At 40.1% G+C, this 27,255-nt stretch overlaps 2 protein-coding genes across 3 annotated transcripts; both read right to left on the minus strand.

Moving 5' to 3' along the window:
* On the minus strand, positions 1-8,251 carry hbp1 (HMG-box transcription factor 1). The gene is made up of 10 exons (XM_040026043.1): positions 6,747-8,251; positions 6,478-6,655; positions 6,022-6,142; positions 5,776-5,890; positions 5,220-5,338; positions 4,242-4,398; positions 3,951-4,095; positions 3,471-3,758; positions 1,041-1,182; positions 1-901 (listed from the first exon to the last, which is right to left on the minus strand). Exons 1-10 carry the CDS (start codon positions 6,883-6,885, stop codon positions 884-886), a joined length of 1,422 nt encoding a protein of 473 aa, XP_039881977.1. The 5' UTR covers positions 6,886-8,251; the 3' UTR covers positions 1-883.
* Positions 6,848-26,637, minus strand: hsp90b1 (heat shock protein 90, beta (grp94), member 1). Of its 2 annotated transcripts, XM_040026044.1 has the most exons (28): positions 26,479-26,637; positions 25,903-26,005; positions 25,438-25,579; positions 25,229-25,345; positions 24,813-25,144; positions 24,446-24,557; positions 24,209-24,337; positions 23,909-24,025; positions 23,686-23,823; positions 23,512-23,589; positions 23,345-23,410; positions 22,823-23,092; positions 22,481-22,726; positions 22,224-22,360; positions 22,055-22,133; positions 21,731-21,890; positions 21,435-21,499; positions 15,060-15,363; positions 13,965-14,000; positions 12,858-12,910; positions 12,684-12,767; positions 12,327-12,433; positions 12,029-12,182; positions 10,747-10,848; positions 10,583-10,657; positions 10,407-10,475; positions 10,180-10,315; positions 8,817-10,037 (listed from the first exon to the last, which is right to left on the minus strand). In XM_040026044.1, the coding sequence occupies exons 1-28, from the start codon at positions 26,525-26,527 to the stop codon at positions 9,904-9,906; spliced, it is 3,594 nt and encodes a 1,197-aa protein (XP_039881978.1). In that variant the 5' UTR covers positions 26,528-26,637; the 3' UTR covers positions 8,817-9,903. The 2 variants fall into 2 exon arrangements, 1 of the variants encoding a protein (XP_039881978.1); XR_005695033.1 differs by lacking the exons at positions 21,435-21,499; positions 21,731-21,890; positions 22,055-22,133; ... (12 more) ...; positions 25,903-26,005; positions 26,479-26,637 and adding an exon at positions 6,848-6,910 and having other exon boundaries at positions 8,284-10,037; positions 15,060-15,636.
* Positions 26,638-27,255: the final 618 nt, after the last annotated feature.

Here is a 27,255-nt window from a genome sequence, read left to right on the forward strand (position 1 = left end):
TTTTAAAAAATTATTTATAATATGATACAAGGATATTTTGTGCAAGAGGTTGTTGGTGCTGTAAAACCTGTACATTATGAACAAAAGCATTTAAAATTTAAGAGAAACCTGAAAGCAGAGCATGGCTGCTGGGCCACGATTGTGTCAAATGGCTAACTGTCAAGAGACGAGCTGTATTATACAAACAGTTTCCCCCTGCATACAATGGCTGTATAGGATTAGATTACATATTTATATAAAGTGCAGAAGAAATAAACACTTACAGTGAAAGCCTGAAGTGCTTTATGACTGAGTATAAACCCACCACCGCATGCGGAAAGCCCTGTCATCATGTGACCGGGTGGTCGGGCAAAAACGACCTAAAGACTTGCAGGGCAGTAATCACAAACTGTTCGCCATAGTTCAGCGGCAGAATATGCTGTATACTGTAATACAAAATGTTTTAATAGATTATCTATCTGTGCAATATACTGAATATTAAAAATATCACTATGAACAGTTTGAAAAAGTTATCTGAAATTCCCCCTTTTGTCTTTTTTTTTTTTGACTGAAGCATAGCACCACAGGCTCTCATGTTTTCCCACCACTAGATATGAAATAACCTGAAATTCATTCTTATTTCAGAGGAATAAGACCATTTTTGACATTAAAGATATAAGAAAATATATGCACTGTTAGTGACTAGATTAAATGCTTTGTATATATATCTCATAACTCTGTTTTGTCACTATAATGTTTCATGGTTATAAAAAGCAAGTGAATTCAGCATCACAGTCGAGTCTCAAGAATACAGGAGAGCAAAGAGGCATCAAGCGGTCCATCAGACTCTGTCCAGCACCTCTCCATGCCAAAACAACAGCAGCCAGGGACGTGGGTAGATTATCTAGGTCTGCTGGGAACCCTGTGCAAAGACAACAGGAGTTGTAGATACACAGCAGACTGGAACCATGTTTAAAACCATAAAAATGCAATGTCAGTGTGCAATGTGGAATCGATTGTGAAATAGAAATCGGTGCGTGATATCTGATTTTGGTCCTTACCGAGTTGGTTCTTTTACGTTTCCAACAGTCTGGATTGAGCCTTTTCTGCTCTTCGGCCAGGGCCTTGGCCTCCATGGTGTACATCCTCCTCTCCTCGTTCTTCATCTTCTTCCACTTGTCACCCAGAATGACACTAATGGCTCTGGAGCGAAAGGTTAGAGACAAATCGAGATTCAGTTTTTCAGATTTTTGACATGCCAGAATGTGTCTTTGTTTTCCTTTTAACACCGTCCCGTTTGCTCCTTTTGTCCAGGATATAGAAAAGCGGCCCGCATGCGTTTGATTAAGAAGTGAAACTAAATGTCTTTAGAAAAAAAATGTAATTTAATTTAATCTAAACACTGTCAGCTGTCAGTGTTAAATCTGTGACAGAGTTTTAGAGTGGAACCCCAAGGTGTAGATTAGCCTCATCTACATCTAATGTTTCATGTCCACTCTAACTTTTGACCTAAGAAAATAAAAACAGCTACACTTGGTTTTACTATTGCTTTTTTAACAATTAAAGCTGGTAAGCCATCTGTGGGTGGAGAATAAAGCCTTAATTATAATGTGCTGGGAGACGTGTGTCTTCATACAGGGGTTGGGTTCCTAAATGAGAATAGAGTTTTAGTCCTTCTGGTTTACTACGACTTGTTTACAGCTTGTCTACATATCAGAAATTCTAACCCACCACTGAATGAACAGCTTCTCTATCAGAAGCATGACCCACAGTGGCTCTGCTGTTTTGTTTTGTTTAGTTTTTTTGTTTGTTTGTTTTGGGGGGAAAGTTTGGGTTTCTTGGAGTGTTATTTTATCCTTGCTGTCAGGGCTACAGTGGCCAATAAGGAATTATCTTTGTGTTCAACTACAAGGCTTCATTCACTAGATCATGGACTTTTCATGCGTTGCTTTGGGCTTGTCAGCTCTAGCTTGAAGCATTTAGCAACCTCTAACACAAAAATAATAGTTTTCATATTAAGTCAATTCACACTTTTCTAGCTCTGCAGTCATTCTCTATCAGCAAATTAGCAGTTTTCTATTCTGAAAAACATATTAAAGTGGGACAAACAGTCAAGTATCATCAAGAACAATGAGCTGAAAGATCAGGAACCAGAGGAAGTTGGCGTGGGAAGGGAGACACAAAGCGACCATAAAGCTGTGGGCATTTTGAATCATGTGAAACTGTTCCACATGTTCCTCCGTTGACCTGGGGTTACAATAACCCATTTGGCAAACAGGCCAAAGGGATACATTTTGATCCAAGGTCACAGAAAAATTCAAACTAAAGGTCTGATAAAAATTAAATAATTAAAAAAATCTAACCAAAGAACATCTAACCATGACAGGGGGTTGGTTTATCAAGTCACTTAATGCTCACCTATGACTCATTCAAGCATTTAAAAAAAAAAAAAAAAAAAAAAAAAGGAAACACCTTACTCCAGGGGTGAATCAGTGTCATGTCGACATACAGACAACTTAGCATAGAACCAATTTTAAATTGGTAATAGCAACCTCAAAAAACTTGTAAACTGGAGAAGCGGAAGACAAAAAATTGTCATGAATAAAAAAAAAATTTAAAAAAATCCATCTTGAGCAAATGAAGAATATCTGAAAGTCATGTCCCTGAAAAAAGTGCATCAAAGCTCTGGCTGTTAAGTTAATCCATCTATTGCTCAATGAAACCTCATCAGAAGTTATCTCAATTGCGCTCAAGAGTCCATTATTAAGGAAGGGAAACAAGGAGGAAAGGCTGAGGTATGCCAAATCAGAAGTAGAAGTAAAGTGAAAATCAGTGAGAACAGGTCTGATGGATCCAAATGTAAAAGTTCAGGTTCAAATCATCGTCAATATGCACAGAGGAGGTAAAACGTAGAGTGTCTACAGCCACCTTTAAAGTATGGTGGAGGCTCTGTCATGGTTTGGTGCTGCATTTTAGCCATTGCTATTGGAGAGCCTGTCAAAACTGATAAAATTATGAAAGGTAATGACAGATTTTGATCACAATAGAACACGAACAGTCATGGTTTGGGCTCCCCAGAGCTCTGACCTCAACATTGTTGAAGCAGTGTGTGATCATCTTGAAAGAAAACAAAACAAAAAAAAACATGCAACATCCAAAAAAAGAGCCTTGAATGTCCTTCAAGAAGCCTGGAGAACTATTCTTAAAGAAATGACCAAAAAAAAAAAAAAAAAGAGTTCAGTCTGTATTGAAAAATAAAGATGTTGATACCAAATATTGGCTTTCAGCCTTGTTAGAATTGTACAGACTGAGTCTTTGCCTTACATAATCTATAGATTTCCAACTATGTTTGCACGTTTCATTAAATTATTGCACTTTTTTCATATTTTCCTAGCAAAATATAGAAAAATTTGTGGTGGCACAAGACTTATACACAGTGCTGTAACTGGGAATATCTGTAAGTATATTGTATTTCAGTGACATTTGCACACCTGTTGTCCTTTCCAGGATACATCTGTGTGTACTCCACCCTGTACTTCTTGGCAAAGAGCATGAAGGCATTCATTGGCCGCTTGCATTTCGTAGGTGTGGCACCACTGGCTATCCCTGAGTTGTGGCTCCTGTTCGATTTGCTACTGGAGGAGTGAGGGGAGCTGGAGCGCTCGAGTTTATCACAGTCTGGACTGACAGCACCCCCACTGGACAAGGAGGCCCTCCGTTGACGAGCCATGCTGCTCAGAACATACACCGCTGAGGAATCTAGTGGGGTAAAGTCATAGCTGCAGGAGACAGAAAGGAAGGATTCAATTAACCAATCAATAACCTGAACCTTCTTCTGGTGTGTGGCACAAACAGTATTTCTAAACAGCCAGGTTTCATGTGAAAATATTTACAACTACTTTGACTTATCATGTATCCAAGTGAATGTGAAACGACTGCAAAAAAATTAGATGACCATCTAAAGAGCATACCTTCTGAAAGTGTCAAAGACGACTGAGTCATCACAGTTAATGGCATCTGGGTGGTTTGGCGGCAGGCACACATCACCCAGCTGCATCTCATAGCAAGGGATCCCATGGTGCACCACAGTAAGGCTTGGATAAAAGGAAGACCACCCTGAAACAGGATATTATATATTAGTTTGATCCTAAAGGTGTTTACTGAAATGCAAAAACTAAATAGATTGGATTCAGCAAATTGTTTAAGTGGAAGATTCTAACAGCAAAGATCAATCTAAAAGGAAAGAACATGTGTTTTTGTACCTTTGTTTTTGACAAAAAAGGGGTGATCCAATCGGCATTCAGCTGTTAGCAGGCCTTCATCTTGTGAGCCCGGGTCAAAGGTCAATTTCAGAACTGCCTGCCCAAAGGATAATGTCTCCTCGTGGTTCACCAGTTTAAGCCCATCAGAGCCATATCTCTGTAAAGGAAACATAAATGCAGATAAGAAATGTTTCTATTAACTGGAAAAACGTGCATGACAAATTCACTACCAGAGAAGAATTAGTGCAGATACAAATCAGTGTCCAACTGCTTAAAGACTCAGTACGCGAGACACCTACAGTGCTTAATGTAATAGACCACCTGTGATTAATTTTTTTTTTTTAATTAAAAAAAAATTTAAAAACCAAATATTTTTAGAAAATCTGTCAAAAACTAAAAATAACTGAATTCATGTTTTTATACCCAAACTTCAGCCACCACTGGAGAATTTAGAAATTACTCAAGCGTAATATTTGACCACTAAAGCTCATTTTTCTGTTCGGGAATGCAGTTAAATTTATTTTAATTAACAAATAATAATTTGCTTTAATATTATTTTCCCTTTTGCAAAACCGGAAATTTGAAAATTTGTGGATTAAAGACACTAAATTGATTAAAAAGTTTGTACACACTGGTGGATCAACCATTACAGAAACATAAAAGATCATTTTAGTTATTACCAATACTGTTAATTTAGGACAGCTGTGGCATAAACCTTACTTGGGTGATAGTCTAATAAATTAGTTAATTACTTTACACCAACACACACATATATATATAAAAACGACCATTGCTGAAAATCATTTGAGACTCATTTGTGCACACAGTTACTCAAATTTACTGTCAGTCACTTTCTATAAAGTACAAAGTAAACTACATATTATAAAGTACCTTATACAAGTGTCCACAATGATTTACTCATCTAGTCAGATTATCAGAATTTTTAAGACATACTAAAGGCACCATACGTTGCCATACCTTGAAAGAGGATGAGGATGGAGGCATGCTTTCATCATCTGAGTCATCATCCGAATCCCCGAGTTCATCAGCTTCCTGCCACTCCACATTTGGACCTCGATGGAAGCGCAGACGAGTCCCTGAATAGCAACAGAACAATGAAGCATGACAAATTAGCATAAGTGTGCTGATGTTGCAGAGAGGATGCTAGAAACTGGATGCAATGCTGCTGTTTGGACACCAGAGGTAAGAACTGGTCTTCTTTGCAATTTGTGCTAATCCTAGTGGAAGAAAATGTTAACAAAATCATCCTGAATGAATCTCTAGTTGTCCTCAGCACATTTTGAAGGATTTTCCTGCCTTCATCAAGTGATGACATTTGAAAAAAAAAAAGTGAATTTTGCATTCATGTTTAAATATCAAGCAAACACTATGAGGAATTTTCAAGAGAATTGTTTCAAGTACTTCAAACATTCACCATTAACTCCAACATGTGTGACTGAATTGACTTCTAGGTGTGTGTGTGTGTGTGTATGCACTGATGGATGCATATGGTCATGTATTCTTATTTATGCACCTTTTAGGAAACAATGCCAGGCTGTGGAGGGCCAAGAGTGAGACCATGCCATGTCTTCATCATCAGAAAACGATGATGACATTGAGAAAACCCCAGACTCTGATTCACTGCTGGCCTGTTTTTGATAATTAAGAAAGAAAAATTACAATCATATCAGCATTGAGACAGGTTGAAAATCCATGCTGAGTCTGTCAGAATGAATGATTATCAGGTTTTTGAGGGAAAATGTTAGACATGAAAGGTTACCCTGACACGCCTGCGCTCCCTGAGGTGGCCTCTGGACGGGTTGGGTGCACTACTGGCTAACGGGGGCCGGGCATAGGAATGTAAACTATTGCTGTTGCCAAAGATGTGAACTGGAGATGATCTGAAAAACAGTGATAATGTCACAAACATCAGTAGTTAGTTTGTTATGCAAGTAGATATATTTGTCACACACTCAAATGCACTTATATGCAGCTTTATGTGATTCTTTTGTAATTAAAACAGATTTTGCTCAGTCTTGGTCGTAATGTTGCATGCCCCAACTGCAGTTAAAAATCTGCACATTTTAGGGGCTATTTTTGCTGTTGTTCAGCTAAACTGCTACTCTTAATCTTGTGAAATTACCCCCAGGTGTACTGGGGTGTACTGTTACTACATGTGTAAAGGCGTCTCTGTGTTTACATCACACATGCAGGCATTCCTTAAACATCTACAAACCTTTTGTGTAGGGCGTCCTTCAGTAGAGGGCTCTGAGGACTGGTGGCTATGTTGGCCAACTCGGCAAGCCAGTTGGTGCTAGGAGAGCAGCTGAGCTCCTGGTGAGACACTGCTCCAACTTGAAATAACCTCGGAGACCTCTGGTCCTCCTCCACCTCCTGCAGCTCTGGCATGTCGTCTAAGGAGATAATTCAGTACTTTTCATACGCATATCTGAAGGGTTCGGTTTGCTTAACTGCAGACTGCACATTCTTTTTGGCTAGTTTTACCATACTCCATGTGGCACCCAGGAGAGGAAGGCAGGTCCTCATTACACTTGAGCGGATCGAACGACTCGTCCATTTTCAAGATGTTCGGTTTCCTCTTTTTCAAAATAAAAAACGGGCTACTGTCCAGCTTACTCAGCATCCATCGTCATACTCTGACACATCATCTGGTTTTGGGCAAAACCAAAAGACAAAGTTAGAGCTAAAATGGAGCTACTGCTGACATCTGAATCAGGGCTGTGCAATAACCAGTTGCACTTGAAGCCCTTGAGGCAACTGTTGTTGTAATTTTGCACTATATATAAATATATAAATAAAATTGAGCTCCGTTGAATTGAAATGAACTAAATCAAAATAAAGTCTTTGCAGTTATAAAGTTGTATGTATGTCTGCGTTTGTTTGTTTTTTATTGTAATATGGTTTGAAAGAATAATCAACTGAAAGAAAAACATGACTATAACACCCATGAGCTATCAAAGATCATCACCACAGCAAAACAAAAACACCACAGTTAGTACTGAATCATTGCATATCACGTATGACATCAATATTACGGAAAAGGCACAAAGCCTTTGGGGACTCCTTTGTCTCTGAATCGACACAGCAAACCTCTGTGAATAGTCATGTGACTCCCTGCGTGGAGGCCTTGTTTATAAACTTAAAAGGGTTTGACGCATGCGTACCAGAGCTCATTCATTCATAACTGCGCAGCGAAAGCGAAAAATACCAGAAATTCGTCTTAAAAAGTGTCTTACCGACGGTGGAAAACATCGATTTTGAAAACAAAAGTATGTGAGTGTCAATGACAAAGTAAAATATATCATTCTTATTGGGAATTTATATTGTGTTAATCGACAAACAATGTATGGAAAATCGTTAAAATATAAAGGTGACCGTGACTTCCTGAATTTAACACATTTAAATGAAAAACTGACGAACACTAACGGTCTGCCAACCGATCAAAGGCCGCAGGTTCGGAGACACCGTTGTTTCGACTTCGTAAGCAAGGATACACGAACAACATAATGCCGTTCAGAAAACGCTTCAACAGTCTTATATTGTCGAAAAAGACGGTTGGAGACTCGGCCTGCTCTTTCTCCAACATTTAAATGCAGCAGTACTTTCCTTCGCTCAAACCTCGAAGCTCTGGGGTCTAACACTGTAAACAAAAGAATGTCAACAAGTTGAGGCATGACGCAACATCTTTGCCCCGTTCAAAATGAATGACACGAAAACCTATAGAAGCCTTTTGACGGCATTTTCACACTATTCAAAGCATATTCTACTAATTTGAAGACTTGTTTTAATACAAACAACTGCTGTCGGATGGGTTTCTTGCAACAAAAACAACGAGCGTCACAACGGAGAAAAAAAAGCCCCACTGTCGATCTCAATCTTCCAGTCGACGTCAAATTAACGCGTGACAACCTCGCTTAAACATTATACAATAATTGCAAAGACACGAGTCTCACGTGGACCGAGTTAAAAATTACTTTCAACCGTTTATTTCTTCGAAAAAACTCACCAACTTCCCACTTACCAGAGCTGTCGACATCAAGTAACTCTGTGGCATTCACTCGAGGGGAGGGATTGAATGGCTCCAGAGGAAGCTCCCCATTGGTGCGCAACAACGTCAACAAGAGGAATTCGGATATTCTATTGGTTGATATGTTTGAGAAAAATAGGAGAGGTGTCCCCTAGTTTGTTGTTTATCCTCTCATTGGATAAAAGTACACGCCTGTTACTAGCCAGTAACAGCTGATTGGCAATAACAGGAACAATACATGACTATTTTTTTATCTGCAGTGTTGCAGTTACAGCAAGAATCACATGGACACATCGTTTTAAAGATTCAATTCTCTTTTTCGTAACGAAATAATCTCGTAGAAGATATGGGGACTGCCATGAAGAATGAGTGGGTCAGTAAGAAACTGACTCTTTCATTCTTTTAACAAATACTAACCGGAAGCACAAATACAAAAAAAAAATTCTTTATTGACATGAAAAGTGAAACATACAGTACTTTTAGCCAGTATTGTGGTTATGCCTTCAAAAATGACCAGTCCTACGAGGAAGGGTGGGGGATAAAATCTGCATGTTTAACCAGTTAAACCATGTAAGCTGCAGACAAAATACAGAAGACCTCAGTTACTTTAAAAAGAGAGAAGTAGTAAGAGAGAGGACCCACTTTAGATTCCTGTTGAGCGTAAAACTGTAGAAGTTGTTGGCAGAGGTAGACAGCAAATATGGATGTCATAATAATGTATGTTTCACCTATGCAAAAACAGTATTACCTAAATTTTACATTGAAACACAGAAAAATGAGTTGCCTTAAGATGTTGCCTGTAATGACTACTGTCTTGTTGGGCAACTTATGAAGTTTAAAGTGGGCCTATTATAATAACAGTAAATACTCAGTTTTAAAATTATACAGCAATGTGTTGTGTGTTGTTACAAAACTATCAGCTATCTCTCTGAACTTTGCTTTTTTGAAAAAAGAAAGAGCATAGTACTCGGCTAACGGCCACAAACACTTAGCAACAGTGATACGTGGTTTATGAGCATGTATTCCAGGGACTCCATCTTATGCTAAACAGGAATGTATTTTTGTAGAAATTTTAGGATACTGCCAAGTTTTTTTGTTTTTTCATAATCAAAATGTCAAAGATTTTATCCTTTACAAACCGTTTACCCTTTCTCAGGTTTGGGCCCTTTTGTACATGTGACGTTTGCTCGCACTTATCCAGTAAGAAATCAGCTTTGGCTTTTGACTTTGACACGCAATGTTTAGAAATTTACAAACGATATATATAATATTGTACGTGTGGCTATAACACTGTGGAGAAAATGTGAAAGTTAAAAAAAAAAATGCTCAAATTACAAACAAGTAATGCACCCGACACCGACAAGTAAAATGCACACTTACATTTTTTTTTTTTTTTTTGTAAGGTGAGTGTTGTGGAAAATGTAATTTAAACAAGCTTTAAGCAACTCTGCTTTGGCTTTACTTTTCGGCCATAACCTTCCGACAACGTGTGTTTTATATATCTGACGCTCAAATGGTTTATGTAGGTGGATATTCACATTTCTTGTAAGAAAATCTGTTTAAGTGGTTACAAGCCTTTTTCCATCCACCCATTTACAGTCCACTGCAGTCGCTTCATGCAGTCTGTTGCTCAATTTCAGGGCTACTTCCAAACAGGGTCACCAGCTGCTCCTCATAGTTAGCAATGTTTCTCTTCATGATGTCCATGCATGGGCCTAGCAATCTCTCAAAGGCTTGAACATCCATGACTGATAAAGAAGAAAACAGATACAGTCAGGACTTGGAGGTGAATTTGAAAAGGATGGTACAAAATAATATGTGTTTTACTGGGAGATGTGCATCTGTGGCGCGATATATTAACGAACGAGCACAAAACTGCACAAAATTTACCCAAGCATTTGACACTCCCCACAGCATAGGCAGATGCAGCTCTGGGTTTGTTTGTGACGAGAGCAAGCTCCCCAAAATACTGGCCCCTGGAGCATGTAGCGATGTCCACCTCCTCTTCTTCTTGGTCTGTTTTTGTCTAGCAGAGAAAAAGAAATGCGTACTCTAAGTTTCCAGAGATTTTTTTTTTAAATCAGAGGCTTGTCTAAAGGGTGGCGGTGCAAACTTACCCGACTTCTCTTCATAGTGATTCTAACCTGGCCAGATTCGACAATGTAGAAGCAATCCGCTAAATCACCCTATGACAAAAAGCAACACAGCAATTGCAAAGGAGCACAAAAACATGTAGAATTTTTTTTTTTTTTAAATGTCCAATAAAAGCAGATTGTACGAAGACATTATTCACCTGAGCAATGATCTGCTGCGAGTCGCTGTACACCCTGGTGGATAGCACGTCAACTACCTTCATTCTCTCTGACATCTGTGCATGAAACATATTTGGTTTGCAAATGTTTTACTGTAAATATGTAGTACACTGTGTAAATGCTGGAGGACAATGTTAATCTTGACCTCTAAAGATGTAAGCAGGGGTAGAGTTTCAATGAATGCCTCATACAGCTTCCTCTTCTTGGCATTGTTTTTCACTATGATCCTCCTGAATGTCAGACGATCCTGAAACAGATTTAAAATAAGGCTTCATTAAACACAATTTCTGATGACACTGACCCTGGGGTTAGACAAAAATTAACAATTCACACATTATAAAATATTATTCATAATAGTGCTATACAGTAATAAAAATAATAATAAACATAATGATGAAAAATCCCCAACCAAGAAGTCCAGACTGATCTCATGTTGTGTTGTGTGCAGTGCTGACGTGGGACAGTTTCCAAATTCGTTATACTATTGCACCTGGTATGACTGTGCAATGACAATAAAGAGTTATCTTATCTATCTTTTGTTTGTTCATCAAATAGCTCACATAAAACAATAGTGTGCACTTATAGTTTGAATTTAAGAAAAGAAACAGCATCATCCATGTGTCATTATGTGAATGAAATGAATGAAAGGACACCAAGCCTGAACACAAAGAAAGGAAAAATATCACAGACAGCATGGTCAACAAAGCTTGCAGTAACATACTGTGCTGCAGGAAACATATGTGACTGCAGAGGGCGCCCTATAGCTGACAAACCTTTTTCCCCTCACCCAAAGGCGCAAGCAAGGCTGGAACCTCATGGTTTAAAGGTTGCTAAAGTTGGACCCACTTCAAGTTCATATCCTATCGCTTGTTTACAAAATGAACAAGGGCCATAAATAAAGGTTCGACTGTTTGACTGGATGCATTTTTTGGCAGCACTCTTCCTCCTTGACCTAAACCAATTGGTGGTCAAAAGGAGCTTCCTGTTTGAGATTAGAGACTCAAATAAAAACAACCTACAAGTCCTCAGGTCAGCACAGGACATGGCAGAAACCTACCCAGCTGCACTGAGAGGACTTAACTGAGACGTTACCCGCAGTTCAGCGATGGCTCTCATAGTCACTAATAAACAGCAGCTTCTCAGAAACAAGTCAGACTGCGACTGGATACTTAACTGGATGTTTTGCCAGTTTTCCTTAAGTAAAATAGCATCCATGCTGAAATGTAACAATAAAACGAACAGAGCCTGGAGGTAAAACAGCTGCTTTCGCCTTAATTTGTGTTCACCTAATGATGGTTTCCACACCGTCGCAGATAAACTCCCCGTTTACTTAAATCATGACAGCTGACAGCACAGCATGCTAGAAAAACCCGATTAAGGATCCAACTGTGCCATTGCAGGGGGGTGCGGTGTAATGGTTTACTCACTAGGCACCAAAGGGCTCCAGGTGAAGTGGCGATTATTGTGGCCGCCCTGGGGGTGTTGTACATCAGCGCCAGTTCTCCAAAGCTGCCTCGGTTGTCATAGCAGCCCACCAACTTTTCCGTGCCATCAACCTTCACGAAAATGTTAAACGTGCCACTGAATGGAAAGACAGCGGGGAAAAAATATCTTCAGTTAGCACAAAACAATGATTTCAGCAATTATTTAGCAACTGTGTTCACTTTTTCAAGTTAAATAACCAACTATGATGCGATTTGAAATTCACGAGTAAGTTAAACCCACTTTTCGATAACGTAGAAGTTGTCCCCATCATCATCTTGATCAATGATATGTTCCCCTTCCGTGCAGAACTTCTCGAACATGGCATCCAGCACCTGAGACATCTCTTCCTGTCATGGGGGTGGGGACAGCAGTCAGACAGTGAAAGAATCGTGCAGAATGCACTCAGAGTTTGTTTTCGAGCTTCCAAAACAAATAAATAAATAACTATCTCTAAAAAAAATTAGGCACGGTGTACTGGGCATGCAGCAAAAAAAAAAAAAGAAGAAATTTACTGGCCTTGGGCCATGTTTCCCTTTGTTTAATTTAGGATATGGCAGGGCACAAACCAGAGAAGAGCTTATGGAATAATCCACTCACTGGATCCAAATTCTTGAACAGAAGAATGTCCCTACATGCTTCCTGTAGTCTCTGTCTCTGCTCGTCAGTTTTGGGGTGAGTGACCTAAAACATAAATCACGAATCACACTTATAACCTCTGAACAGTTAAACCAGTTGTGTAAAAACAATAATCACTGGATGGATGCAGTTTACCCTTGGCTCTTTATCCTCATCATCTTCATCAGGATTGAATGCTTCAGCACACACTACATGACACAAACACACGAATCACATTTACATTTCTCTTATTGATGAGCAGCAGTTATTTTGTCCATATAGTGTTTTCGACTCTGGGGCAGTTTTCTTGTTATTAGCGACAGTAGATGTCAAAGGTGTTTGTAAATAGAATTGTTAATTGATCCCTTATTAATTGCTTGTTTCTTCCCGTCCGCGAATTATAATGCTGAAGTATACCAGCGTCTCTAGGGTCTCTGAGAGCTCACTTCCAGTGGAACTGTCTACCAGGTCTTTATTTGAAAAAGCTTCACTTTTTCTTTAAATGAACTTTTAGATGAATAACGACACCTTACATAACATCTGAAAAACAAATGTTCATCTTCAGGTGGCCCACGGCACAGACTTCATCCCAGTCAAACAAAAAAGGCAAATTCCAGGGATGATTCAGGACCAGTTCAGGCAATAAATCTTTCAATAAAAACAACTTTTCTCATCTTGAGTACAGGAATATGCGGTGATGGATGACAGCACTCTTACCACATTTCCTTCCTATATGTTAACAGAAAGATGGGGTAGTGGTATAAAAAACTTTCAACTTGACACAGGCTAACGTGGAATATGGTAAGTGACCAGCTTAATGTTAACTTAATTGAATCTGTTTTCATTTCATGTGCAAGATTTACGGTTTGCTAAGTAAAAGATGTTCGTTCCCCGTCTGAAGTGATAAGAGGTAAGGTAAATACCCAAGTTATTAATAAATAATTCTTTCCATTCAGAAAGGCAAACCAAGCAGCTATCCAAACACAACTAAGTTATGTGAAGCCACAACTTTACTATTGCTACATTACTCACTGACGGGTTCGAGACAAAGTGGCTTCACAAGCTGTAACAAATCAACACTATTACAATAAGTGGAAGACGGTAACAAAAGACAGATGGAAAAATACTTAAGTATCACTTGTACTGAAACCAATCTGACGCAGCCTCGCTAGTCATGTGTCACAGAAGGCTTTATTTAATGTTTTCAGCTCAGACACTGTCCAGAGTTTCCCTCCTTGACACAACAGGAAGATGGTAACTCACCTGATGCTCTTCGGATGAATCTGTTTATCACAGGGGCTGGAGAAAAGAAAAAGAAAGATATATATCTGGTTTTTTGTTTTTTTTTTTAAAAAAGCATGTTAGATTTCACCATAAAAGATATCCATCCATCACAAACTGTTATTGCTAGGAAGGTTTGAGGCCGTTGTATTTCGACATCTACAGCACAAGTGGAGCATTCTCATTAGGGTCTATATTCATCTGAGTAAAAGCTGAATGGGGGACAGCTGCTTTGAAGTGGATTTTAGCCTTTGAATCAAATTTAAATGAGAAAAACAGTGCCAAGCTACTACACAATAGGTCAGTATGAAATATACATTAGATAGGTCTCGTCCATTAATGGCCTGCCAGCCAGTGATGACCGGGGAATCTCATTGAAATATGGGAGGCATTAATGGTGGTTGGTTGGTTGGGGGGAGAACAACAATGACCCAAAACACAGACATTTAACAACTGCATGCGAGGCATTTCTCCTTATGTAACCATTGCAGCCAGTCTTGCAGAAGCCACCACTCATTGGGATGCTGTGTCAGAGCTCTGGGTTGCTTCTGGCTGCACCTCATTACACTCTGGCAGCAGTCACTGTGTTAAATACTTCAGGAAATGTAGGCCTGTCGACAGCACATTGTGTACTGCCTGCATCTATATAACAGCTGAAGCTATAGGCCTTTATATTTTACAAGCTTTGTCTTTTTTTTTTTGGGTACATATGAAGGGGAGGCCCACCGGGCCTGCACCTGAGACAGAAAACATTTAAACGGTCCAGATGTTTTTATGACTATCATAATTATTTATAAAGCAAAAGAAGCCGCAGTCTGCAGGTGCTATTCTCTGAGCAGAAACGTGAAGAGCATAACACGTTCGTGAACCAGCATTGAGCCTCGGTGACCATATATGGCAAATGACAGAGCCGTTGTAAATGTATGGCGGCAGCATCAGCGCGCTCGATGTGGATTTTCATTCTCTCCCACGGCCATCCATCCATCCATACATGCTCACAATTCAAAGCAAAGCATCTCGAGTCAAGTTCAGCATCCCCCCATGACAGAAACACGCACGGTGAATGTGTTAGCCCACCTATGAATTCCTCGTCATCGTCGTCGTCCTCCTCTCCGTTTTCCGAATCGATCTGCATGGCTTCGTCAATGAAATTGACCGCTTTCCCAAGTCTCGGGGCCGAATTTTGGTCATTGCCAAATGAGGCCTCTTTGGTCTCGTTCTCCTTAAGCTGGGTGAAATACTGTAGCGCAAACTCGAGCAAGTCCCTGGGCTGATTCCTCAACACTTCCACGGTAAAGCTCTGTAACAGCTCCGTCAGTCCTTCAGGAATTTCTATACTCATTCCTGTTATCAGTCTATGGATGTGGACAAAACCGGTTTGCTGCGAATTTCAGTGATTCAAAAGCACCCAGATCAGGTTTTCTTCCCGTCGTGTTTTTTGGTTGGCTTTTTTTTAAAAGATGCCGAAATCAGCAGACGGGTGTGTAGTCAGACCACCCGCTCAGCAAGCCCTCCACAGCGGATCCTCTCTTTTTCTTGAATGAAAATGGCTCTGGATTTTTGGTCCGAACATCTTCTGCTGCTTCTGGCTAGGAAACCCACGCATGTGACCCAGGAATCCATGGCAACCACCTATCCAGAGATTGCGTATGAGCAGCAGCGGCGCAGAAACTGCAGTCAGTCGCAAAATACAAATGATGGGAAAGAGAAGCCCTGGGGAAGGCTCTTTCAGTCATAGATCGATTTTTCACTAACAGAGATTAGATCAAATATCCTGCGGTCTGGCATGTATGTTTGCCGTGGTTGTTCGCTCATACTTACCCTAAACGATTAAAAATATGATTAAATAAGAAGGGCAACATCGCATATTATTTAAAAAGAAAAAAAAAAACAACAACAGCAGACATAGCAAGGCTAAAGACAAAAAAATACTGCCATGCAATGATAAACACTGAATCTGAGGGAAATGTACTATTTTTTGTTTATTTGTTTGTTTTGCCCCGTGATATCACGGACTTGTGTAGCTGAACATTTAGTACATTAGAAAAACGGCTCAGACAAAGAAAAAATAAGTCTAGGTCTCAAACTAAAGGCCATTAATCATAGACTTCATATGGGCATCTATCAAGAGATGAACTAATGATGCTCTTCTGTGGGTCACAATATGACTGAGCCACAAAAATGTATATCCATAATATGAGTTCAAATTTGGTTGACACTTTCTCATACCAGAAACATTTGTAGGAGTGACATGAGTTCACAAGCCTGCAAAACTACATTCTGTCAAACAGCTAATCCAAAGAGATTAGCAGAACAAGGGGAAGTAGAGCAAAACAAGGGGATAAGGGTTAAACTGGAATGCAGAGCAAGTGGGAAGTCTGCCCACTTGCTGAGGTTGGGTGACCTCAGGTGAGTAGTCATGGCATGTGGTGGCACTACTACTACAGTGTGAGAAATCCCCCCCAAAAAATCCCTTCTCATATTGTGTTGGAATTTCAAGGCTTCCAGCAGAGAGAAGGTTAGTTTGAGGGAACCACTTGAGGAAACAGATAATAATTGTGCTAAAGGAGCACAGCTATTATCTGCCATGGTTATCATTCCACTGTGGCTCCACTATGACACCCCTCCCCCTGCTGTGGCCCATATCTGTCACCCTTTATTAAGAAAGGCGCAGCATTTTCTCACTCCAGCGAATGGGAGCATGTCGATGGAGTGACCTGTAATGCTCCACTGCTGCAGTTTAGCTGTTAGCTTTCAAACTCACTATTTCAGACCACTGTGAACTATAAGACCCCCCCCCCCCCCACACACACACACACACACACACCTGAATACAGCACAACGCCATCATTTCATACTGTAAGAGTCAGCTGCACAAACACACACACTGTGCGTCAGCCCTGTTCACTGAACCATAGATCCTGAAGACTGTTTCTACTTTAAGCTTCACAACAGACCAGTGGAGCTTGCATTGGTGTAATTGTTAACTACACTTAAACAGCGAATATATATATATATATAAAGAAGAGAAAAGAACACATAACTTCTAGATACTCTTCATCAGACGTAGATTGTCTTTTTTAGGCCTGCAATTTTTTCTTTTGTTCTTCACTGGCATTCTTGCACGTGTATTTAAACTGAAGAAATGGGGGGAAACATGTGTTTTTGCAATACTTAAATAATACTTGCCAAGTGAAGTGGGGCGATATCAGCTTCGAAAGGGCTCCGTGTTTTTATTCTTTGGCTTTAACTCAAAAATGTAAAGCTGAAACCTCTTAAGTCAATTTAATGACGTAATGATTGAGTACGTCCTTCTTTAATTCATTGGCTGCTAGAACCCATTTTGAATGTATTAGTGCCACCTACTGGACATCCCACTACATTACAATGTATTGTTAAACTAGAATACAGTTGATGTTGCTTCCTGTTTCAAGTGCCATTAAGTTGCCGTCTTTCCTGAGTGTGTTGGAACAAATGTATTCCTTGGGTATTACTAAGGGTAAAATAAGCTTACTGTGTAAAATTAGATAATTAATTCAGTGGTGAAGCTGTTCCACATCCTTGTGGGTTTCATTGGTGCTTTCCTGTAAACCTTGACAAGCCTGTGGTCTGCATGTTTAGGTCATTGTAACAGATTCTGAGATAAACCCACACAAGTAGATTTTATTAGATTTAGCATTTAGTGTACAATATTAATATAGTCAAAATCACTATATCCAACGATTAAGGCTAGGCACCTAGTTCTGCTCACTTTCAGTAAATTAAGAAAGAAAGAAAGAAAGAAAGAAAGAAGGCATGGCTCAATGAAGACATCCTGTACCAGATGCATCAGTCTTCATGACATCTTACCAGTAAGCCATCTCCCTGGGGTTGCTGTAGAGAAACCACAGGGGTGTCACCCTCAGTGCACTTTTTTTTTTTTTAAATGCATCCTTCCTCATTAAATTTGCATAAATGTGTAACCGAAAAGAACAGTAAAGTATCCTAAATGTAGAACAGCTCATGTCACCATGACTCTTTAATAAGAATAATAATAAGAATCACTTTATTTATCCCGAGGGAAATTCTTTTGTCATGTACATGCTCAAAGCAGCAGGAGAGACAGAGGAACAGATGAATAAGATATAAAATATATACAATAAGAATAGTAGTATACAGTAATATACCGGTACAGTAGGATAGTGCAAGACATAGTATCAAATAACTCTAACGAAGTAATATATATAACTATAACCTGGAGAATAAATAACAACTATCAGTGCAGGCGATTCTAGAAAGTGGCAGTATTGTGCAATAGAATAAAGGGAGTAGCAGCGTATGATGGAGGGATGAAACAAATATTCAATAAGGTACTGTTGGATAATATTGCATGGTCTGAAAGGTAACACAATAACGCTGGTAATAGTCTCAGGAAAATCACCTACAGAATGAGGAAGAGTTATACAGTCTTATTGCCACCGGCAGAGATGGGTAAAGTAATCCCATTACTTTTTTCAAGTAACAAGTAAAGTAAGGGATTACTATTGCAAAAACGGTAATTAGATTACCGTTACTTTCCCGTAGGAACACTGCGTTACTAAAACCGTGATTTTTTTTGCGAGAACGTCTCACGACATTGGTGACAACAGCTGTGTGCAGATCAACAATGGATAATATATAGAGCTCGGGAGAGAGTATGAGCATGCCGTGTTTAAAGCATGGAAGTACTGACCTTACTTTGAGTTTGATTCCATAAAAAGTGACAAAAACATTAGTGTCCATTGTGCGTGGGAAGAAAACTTCTTTTTACACCGAAGAAAAACCCCTAAACTTCTGAGCAAGCACCGAGTGTGCTATGACATAATGGGAAACTCACAGAGAAACTAGCGGATTCTTCCACTGACCGCTGCGGCACACCGGCACCAGGGTAAACCTCCGCCTACACCACTCCTGATTTACAGGTGAAAATAGAGCAAAAGGACCGCTAGTCTTTGATGTTATTTATTTTCTGCTGTGTTTTACTTGCATCTATTTGAAAGAGTGAGTGTAAACACAAAACATATTTTATTTTATGTGCTGGAATGTGTAGAAAATAGGTTTAAATATTAAACAAATTTCTTCCAGTCAGAGAATGTTGCATATAATTAAATTTTTGCTTGATGCATAAAGTTAAAAGATTAAAACTAATAAAACAAGTTTTAAAAGGGGACCTTTCCATTTGATTACATTTTGTATGATGGATTATGTAGAAAAAGTAGAATTGGGCTGAAAGATCTATCACTTTATCACCTATTCAGGTTGTAAATCGTGTTTTTAAAAAGTAACTAAGTAACTAAGTAATTAATTACTTTTGAAAATAAGTAATCAGTAAAGTAACGGGATTACTTTTTTGGGGAAGTAATCAGTAATTAGTTACTGATTACTTTTTTTTTTTTCTTCTTTTCAGCTTCTTATCACCCTTTGCAATGCAAACCCAGTTATTTGCTACCAGCCTCCCTTCATTTGTGTCTCTTTTTGGGTTTATCAGTACAGCATATGAAGAGGGACGTTTTTAGTTGTTTTAGCCATTTTAACTCTGTTTAACTCCTTTAAAAAAAAAAAAATGAAATCAACCACATTTACCCTTTTATGTATTTCTCTTTTCTTTTTTTTTTTATTGATTGATTGATAATACTTTATTTATCCAGAGGGAAATTGTTTTAAAGGCTGCCAGATTGTTTCCTCTGTACTGCCAGCAGGTGATGGTAAAACACGCTCAAACACTACAGGTCTGTTAGTAAAAACTCATTTTCTTTGAGACGTGATGCTTTGCTCCTCGGCATCGTTTGGTTCAGTTGAATTGAATATATTGTGCATTTAGTTTTTTCATACCTCTTTGACCCGTCTTTCCAATGTTATGTTTGTGTATTCTATGTATGGTCAGAAGGGGTGCTCATGATGGCGCCAGATCATCTGGCAGCCTTTAAAACTGATTACTTTTTTCAAGTAACTTGACCAACACTGGCCACCGGTACAAAGGATTTACTGTGGCGGTCAGTTCTGCATTTCGGGGCAATGAGTCTTTTGCTGCGTTTGCTCTGATGGTCCATCATGGGGGCGTGCATGGGGTGACAGGGGTTGTCCATGATAGAAAGCTTTTTTTTTTTTTTTTTTTAAGCATTCTCCTCTCAGACACATCCAGGTTCTCAAGTCTGACACCCAGGACAGAGCCAGCTTTTTTTAATCAGTTTGTTCAGCCTGTTGGCATCAGCTGTCTTCACCCCACTTCCCCAGCACACTGCTGCAAAGAACATGACGCTTTCCAACACCGAGTGATAGAACATGGTCAGCATTTTCCTACCAACATTGAAGGACCCGAGTCGCCTCAGTAGAAAAAGCCGACTCTGCCCTTTTTTGAAGATAGCATTGGCGTGCTTGGTGCAGTCCAGTTTACAGGCCAAGTGTACCCCCAGGTACCGGTAGTCCTCAATGATCTCCACATCAGCCCCTCTGATGGTGACAGGGTTAGGAGCCTGCTTCCTAAAGTCCATAATCAGTTCTTTTTTCTTTGTGATGTTAAGTTGTAGGTGGTTTAGCTCACACCACTCGACAAAGCTCTCCACCACACTCTTGTACTCCTCCTGTCCATCCCTGATTCAGCCCACAATGGCAGAGTCATCTGAGAATTTCTGCAGATGACATGACTGAGACTTGTACCTGAAGTCAGATGTGTAGAGGGTGAAGAGGAAGGGTGATAGGACAGTCCCCTGCGGAGCCCCTGTGCTGTTCAGGATGTTATCTGAGCGGCAGCTCTTTAGTCAGACATGCTGTGGTCGACTTGTTAAATAGTCCGTAACCCAACCTACCAGTGGGGCGTCCACCTGCATTTCCATGAGCTTATTTACATAGTTTCAGTCTGAAAACAAACTGTAAAAAGTGTCATGGCACCCTATGCATGAGTAGATGTATTACACTGTAAGCTACAGCCAGACTGTACTTTTGATATGTTGGGATTAAGATGACTTAAAAAAAAAAAAAAAAAAAAAGAAAAAGAAAATAGCAGCCAAGACCTGTCTGAAAGCAACTCTTTCAGTTTTGAATAAAACACCAGAAACGATGCAAGTATTTTTCCACGAAACATTTATTTGATCAATAGACAGGATCACATCTTTCCATAAACAGGTCAGTTAAATATTAACAAATTTACAGTCATGAGGAATGTAATACAAAAGAAACAAAAACAAATATTCGCTTTAAAAAACCCCAACCCAGGGACCCCACCCAAAATAATGTGACCACGGTGGCACTGAAACAGAGACTTAAGTCCATTTTCCAGCTCCACTGTTACACGCTCTTCCCTTCAGTGCTTCACAGTTCATCCTTGTCTTTTGTCTGCAAGCATTATTAGAGAAAGGTCAGAAGAGTAAACCACTTCAACATCTAGATTCTTAATTTTACATTGTCCTCAAGCAAGAGTGTGTGAAGTCTTCTTACCGTTTCTTCGTCATCATCCTCATCCACAGTCTCCTCTTTATCTTCAGAGTCATCTTCTGCTGGTTCTTCAGGCTCCTCCTCAGGTTCTTCTTCAATCTATAAAAGAGCCATGATTATTAAACATATCCTACAGTCTTAAAAATCACTGCACAAATACTTAACATTTTACAAAGAAGATTTAAAAAGCAGAGACAAGACTAAACTCAAAAAGGCTCACTGCTGGAAGAGGAATCATTAGTTCAGACACCAAGACATCTGCTATGCAAATTAGTATACCATACAAGAGCTGCAGTGACTTGCCTGTTCATCTAGTGGTACATTCAAGCTGAGTCGGAGCATGCGCTCTATTCTGTCTCCATAAGCTTTTGTATCAGCGAGCTGGTATCCTGAGCGCAGTGTGGCTGTCTCAAACAGAACCACAGCCAGATCTGATGCAGTCTGGTCCTCAGCATCAGTCTGGGGGGTGTGAGGAAAAGAAACTGTTCAACTAAGTGCTCTGATTGGTCCATTTTAAGTTTATTCATGTAATGAACTACATTTACTAAGTAATTTGATGGTAATCTTAGTAAAGGACCATTACTATAGTACAGATAGACAAAAATGACAGTGGTTAAACTCACATTGACTCTATTAAGCAACTGCTTGACAAGAGGATGTTTGGGGTTGAGTTCTAGTGTTTTCTTCTGGCTGGCGTAATAACTGGAAAGATTAAATGGAAATACAGATTTAGAACAAAGCAATAGCAGTGGGAGTAATAAATGCAAAGATGAGCCCAGGATTAACACTCACTTTGTGGAAATGTCCTTTCCTGTCTGGTAGGCCTGTGCCTTCATGATCCTCTCCATGTTCCCTGACCAGCCGTACTGGCTGGCAACCAAGGCGCAGGGTGAGTTGGTTAGCCTCTGAGAGAGAACAGCCTTCTCAATCTGTTGGGGAATAAAAAGCAATGCATTAAATGTTGCAGACATAAATGAGCAGGTAGAGCCAAAATTAACTGCTTCTACAGCTGGCGCTCATGCCCCATTCTTTTAATGTCACAGAATTACCTTGTCCTTTAGAGCTTTGTCCTTCAGCCAAGTTGTGAGAGGTTCGAACTCCTTCTCCAGGGCCTCCCTCTTCTCCTTGGTCTTTTCACTCTCGTCAAATTTGACACCTTCCTTGGCCACGTTCTGGAAGCGTTTTCCATCAAACTCTGGCAGTGCCTGGATGCAGTACTCATCCACAGGCTCTGTCAGGTAGATGACCTCATAGCCCTTCTTCAGCAGCTTCTCAACAAAGGGAGAAGACTCAGCCTGTAGTGGATGGAAGAACAAGAGACATGAGAATTTCAGCTTGTGTAGGATAGTTTACACTTCTTTCTCCTGACCAAAAAACCCACAGTCACTCACCTCTTTCCTGCTGGTGCCAGCCATGAAATAGATCTTATCCTGCTTCTCTTTCATGCGCTCCACATACTGTTCCAGGCTGGCCAGGTCTGTTTCACTGTTGGAGGTCTGGAAGCGCAGCAGCTTAGCGAGACGGGTCCTGTTGGAGTGATCCTCGATCACACCCAGCTTGATGTTGGTGCCAAACTCCTTCCAGAACTTATCGTTGTACTGTTCCTCTGCAATCTTCTTAATCATGTCCAGAGTCTTACGGACCAACTTCTTGCGGATAACCTGAAAAAGACAAAGTAGGTAATGACCATTTCATACTGCATTAAATCTAGCGTTAGTTATTCAGAATCTTTAATTTATGGTTTCATTTAACCATGTTCTAGTGGCCCCCTGTTATTCCTGAAAGCACTTTATGATTTGCACTACATAAAAATTGCTTTGTTGCTTCATTATCCATTTTAATCAAAGGCTTCATTGGTTAATGATGACTAAATGATGGAATGGGAAGCGAACAGGGCTGCATGTTGAGCTCACCTTGAGCAGTTTGTGCTGCTGCAGAGTTTCTCTGGACACATTCAGAGGAAGGTCGTCAGAGTCGACCTAACAAAATAAAGTTTCCCTTAATCACAGTGCAGGTGATAATGTAGAGACCAAGCACATAACATTAGCATGAGACCAAATAAGAGTTAAAAATAACTCACCACTCCCTTGACGAAGTTCAGGTACTTGGGCATCATGTCATTGAAGTCGTCTGTGATGAAAACTCTCCTGACAAACAGCTGCGAATGGAAGGCATTTACTTTGAAACTCAGTTTTTGGGGAATTGCTGAAAAAGTTGAATAAATCTGATACTAAATATTGCTTAGAGTACACACCTTGATGTAATCGTTCTTCTTGGAGCCATACTCGTCAAACAGCCCACGGGGAGCTGAAGTGGGCACAAACAGGATGGACTTAAAAGTGACCTCACCCTCAGCTGTGAAGTGGATGTGAGCCATAGGGTCATCATTGTCCTGTTGGAAGATGGGTAAAGTTTATAAAAATCAGACATTAGTATACCAGCCTATAGAGCCGGTTTGATAAAGTATGTGTGCCTACCTTTGAGAAGGTCTTGTAGAAAGCCTTGTACTCATCTTCCTCAACCTCCTTAGCAGGCCTCTGCCAGATGGGCTTGATATCATTCATCAGTTCCCAGTCCCACACAGTCTTCTCAACCTACACATCACACAATTATATAACTTTTGAAAAATATACATTTTAGATCAGACATTTTCACAGACTTCTTTCTGAGTAAAATAGTCCATAAATCTTAATGACTCAATGGGACTTTAACCCACCATAAAAACTGTTAATGATCACACTCACACAGTCTCAACCACCATTTCTTCATTAACATACCTTCTTTGTTTTTGGTTTGTCTTTGTCTTCTTCTTCCTCCTCTACTTCAGCCTCATCTTCAGAAGCCTCTTTCTCTGGTTCCTCTGCTGCCTCAGCATCTTCATCAATGGGCTCTTCAACCGTCTCAGTCTTGAATGTTAAAAGAAATTATGCAACCGTTTGTTCATTTCCATATTTGTCTGTTTCAGTCTGGAATTAAGTCTGACTCAGTGTTGAAGGAAATGACAAAGTAGTCACCTTGCTGGCCCACACATAGATGGGGAAGTTGATGAACTGAGAGTATTTCTTGACAAGGTTCTTGATGGTCTCCAGCTCCAGGTAGTCTGAGGCCTCCTCCTTTAGGACAAGTCTGCAATTAGACAAAGACGAGATTAAATGTAAAATTCCAGGCTTTAACATTTCAGACTCATGTAGCAGCATGAAAATACTCTGCAGTTCTTCTTCAATAGAGGCTGTACATTAACAACACAGACATTAACTACGATTTCATAAGCTTTGACAAATAAAATGAGCCACGCATTGAAATTAATTTCACAAGAGCTGTTTAAAAAGATCAAGAAACCAAAGTCTGGTGTGGGCAAATGTTAGCACATAAATAACATACGTGATGGTGGTTCCTCTACCCAGTGTGTCCCCACGGGGGTCCTCAATGACAGAGAACTGATTTGAGTCAGACTCCCAGATGTGCTGTGTGTCATTGTTGTGCTTGGATGTCACAATGACCTTGTCAGCAACAAGGAAGGCAGAGTAGAAACCGACACCAAACTGTCCGATCAGCTCTGAGGTAGACTGTTCCTCTTCCTGCATCTCTGTCATCTTGTTAAGGAATTCGCTGGTGCCTGACTTGGCAATGGTTCCCAAGTTCTTTACTAGCTCCTCCTTGGTCATTCCAATACCAGTGTCAGTGATGTGCAGCATGTTCTTCTCCTTATCAGACTGGGGATAGAAATAATGAAATTCAATCAGTGGATGCACAGATTTTCCATTAAAGGTGTCAGCATTCAGTAAGTTAATGCATACCTTTATTTTGATGGTCAGCTCTTCATTTGTGGCCATTGCATCCTCGTTGGTTAGGGACAACAAGCGGATCTTATCCAGAGCATCCGATGCATTGGAAATCAGCTCCCTAAGGAAGATCTGCAGCACAAAACAAAGTGATGAACTCTGTGAGAAATGCCTTAAATAAAAATATGTAGACACAGGGTTGAGTAAAGATTATTCCTGCCAACCTCCTTGTTCTTGTAGAGAGAGTTGATGATCAGCTTCATCATACGGTTAACTTCAGCCTGAAAGGCATGTTTTTCAGACTTTTCCCTGAGTTCCTTAATCTGAGCTGCATTCAAACCATCCAGCTGGATTGCCTCCTCCTCTCTGAAGGCAGACAGATGCAAATACAAACAGGGTAAGAGAGGAGAACGACAGCAAATCTTTGCTGCCAAACAAATCTGTTGTCCTTTCAGATAACTAAGATTGAAGATGGAAGCAAGATAAATACAACTTCCTATTATTACAGGCAACTTTACAGTAAAACTTGCACACCTCTGCCTCCACTGTAACGCCAAAGTGGCCCTGAGCACCTGTACACAAGCTTTATCTTCTTGACCTTGTCCTGCTAAGATTTAGTGGACTTTTCCCTGATACAGTAACTGCAGTTTTCTAGAAAGGTATATGGACTTACGGAAAGTAACACCTACCTCTGCACCACTTCATCGTCTGTTCTGGAGCCATCCCTGCTTTTACCCAAGTCCTCCTCTACTGTCCCGTCAACGTCAAATTCATCATCTGCCTTTACAGCAGCTGTCAAGGGACGAAGTTGCTCGATTAAAATTCATTATCAATTACCGGGAACATGTGGTAATTTTAGACTCATTAAGTTTTTAAAGCACTGTGCAAACACATGCTCACATTCACCAAATTAATTAAGACGTAACGTCTGACCGTGTCAGCCTTTTAATCATTATTTAAACGTGCATGTATGCAACAGTGGAGGTTAGCTAACATGAGACAGCTTCAACACAGGTGGTGTTTCTGCTAGAAAGTTCTGGAAAGGCAAGGAGATTAACGGACACTGGCGTTACTCTAAAATAACAGGTAAATTAAATACGCTCTCCGTTGCTTTGACACCTGCAAGCCTTTTAAAGTCAAGTACAGAGAGAACGTACAAACTCCACAGTGAATGAAAAGAAAAGCAAAAACCAAGTTAGTGCTAGCATACGGGCTAAAGGTAGCTAAAATAATGAATAATTAAAAAAAAAAAAACCACTACTCACCAAATGCTAAGAGTGCAAAAATAAGCCCTATCACCCAGACTCGTTTCATTGTGAGATGCTTCCTGACTGACGACTTGAGCCTTCAGTTGCTGAGACAATAGCCGGGAGATCAGCGCATGCAGCACTGGCTTTTACAACGAGGAATGACTAGCTGTCTCTCCCACCAAAAGAGCCCACTCGCCTTACCCCGTGACTACCGACCAATGGCTGTGCACCACGCACGACCGTCGACCAATCACAATACAGTCTACGGTACATGTTGTCCAATCAGTTTCTTCAACATATGCCTAGACCCGAAAATCGTGGCTGGACACCATTGGCTAGGAATGAATAATCAGCACATCACTTCCTAAAATTTACCTTTCATTGTAGGGAAAACATCACTGACAGCACTTCCAGTTAAAGTTCCAGAGCCAAGGAACACACTTAGGATTAATAATAGAAAGACGGCGAGTGTTTGGTTTATGGCTCCAAGGCCGTTTCAGTCTCTACAAAAGTAAATGATGCAATGTTTCTTGCTGTGTATATGGCGCGTTATTCTGGAATTTTGCATTCCCTTTCCTTTAAATGACTGGATGCATCGTAATGCTGTGGAAGCATAAATTATAATGAATGAGTCTATTTCAAGTTAGTCACCGAATCTAATCCACTTGGTGGCGCTATATAGTTAGCAAGCTGAAATGGCAAATGCTAATGTTTCAGGAACTAGTTCTAAGTGTTCTCCCGCAGATCAGGATATCATTATTGTGCTGCTTGCTCAGTTTGTTTTGTATCAGG

The sequence above is a fragment of the Simochromis diagramma genome, unplaced genomic scaffold (assembly GCF_900408965.1).
Source record: "Simochromis diagramma unplaced genomic scaffold, fSimDia1.1 OVJJ01000293.1, whole genome shotgun sequence".
NCBI lineage: Eukaryota > Metazoa > Chordata > Actinopteri > Cichliformes > Cichlidae > Simochromis > Simochromis diagramma.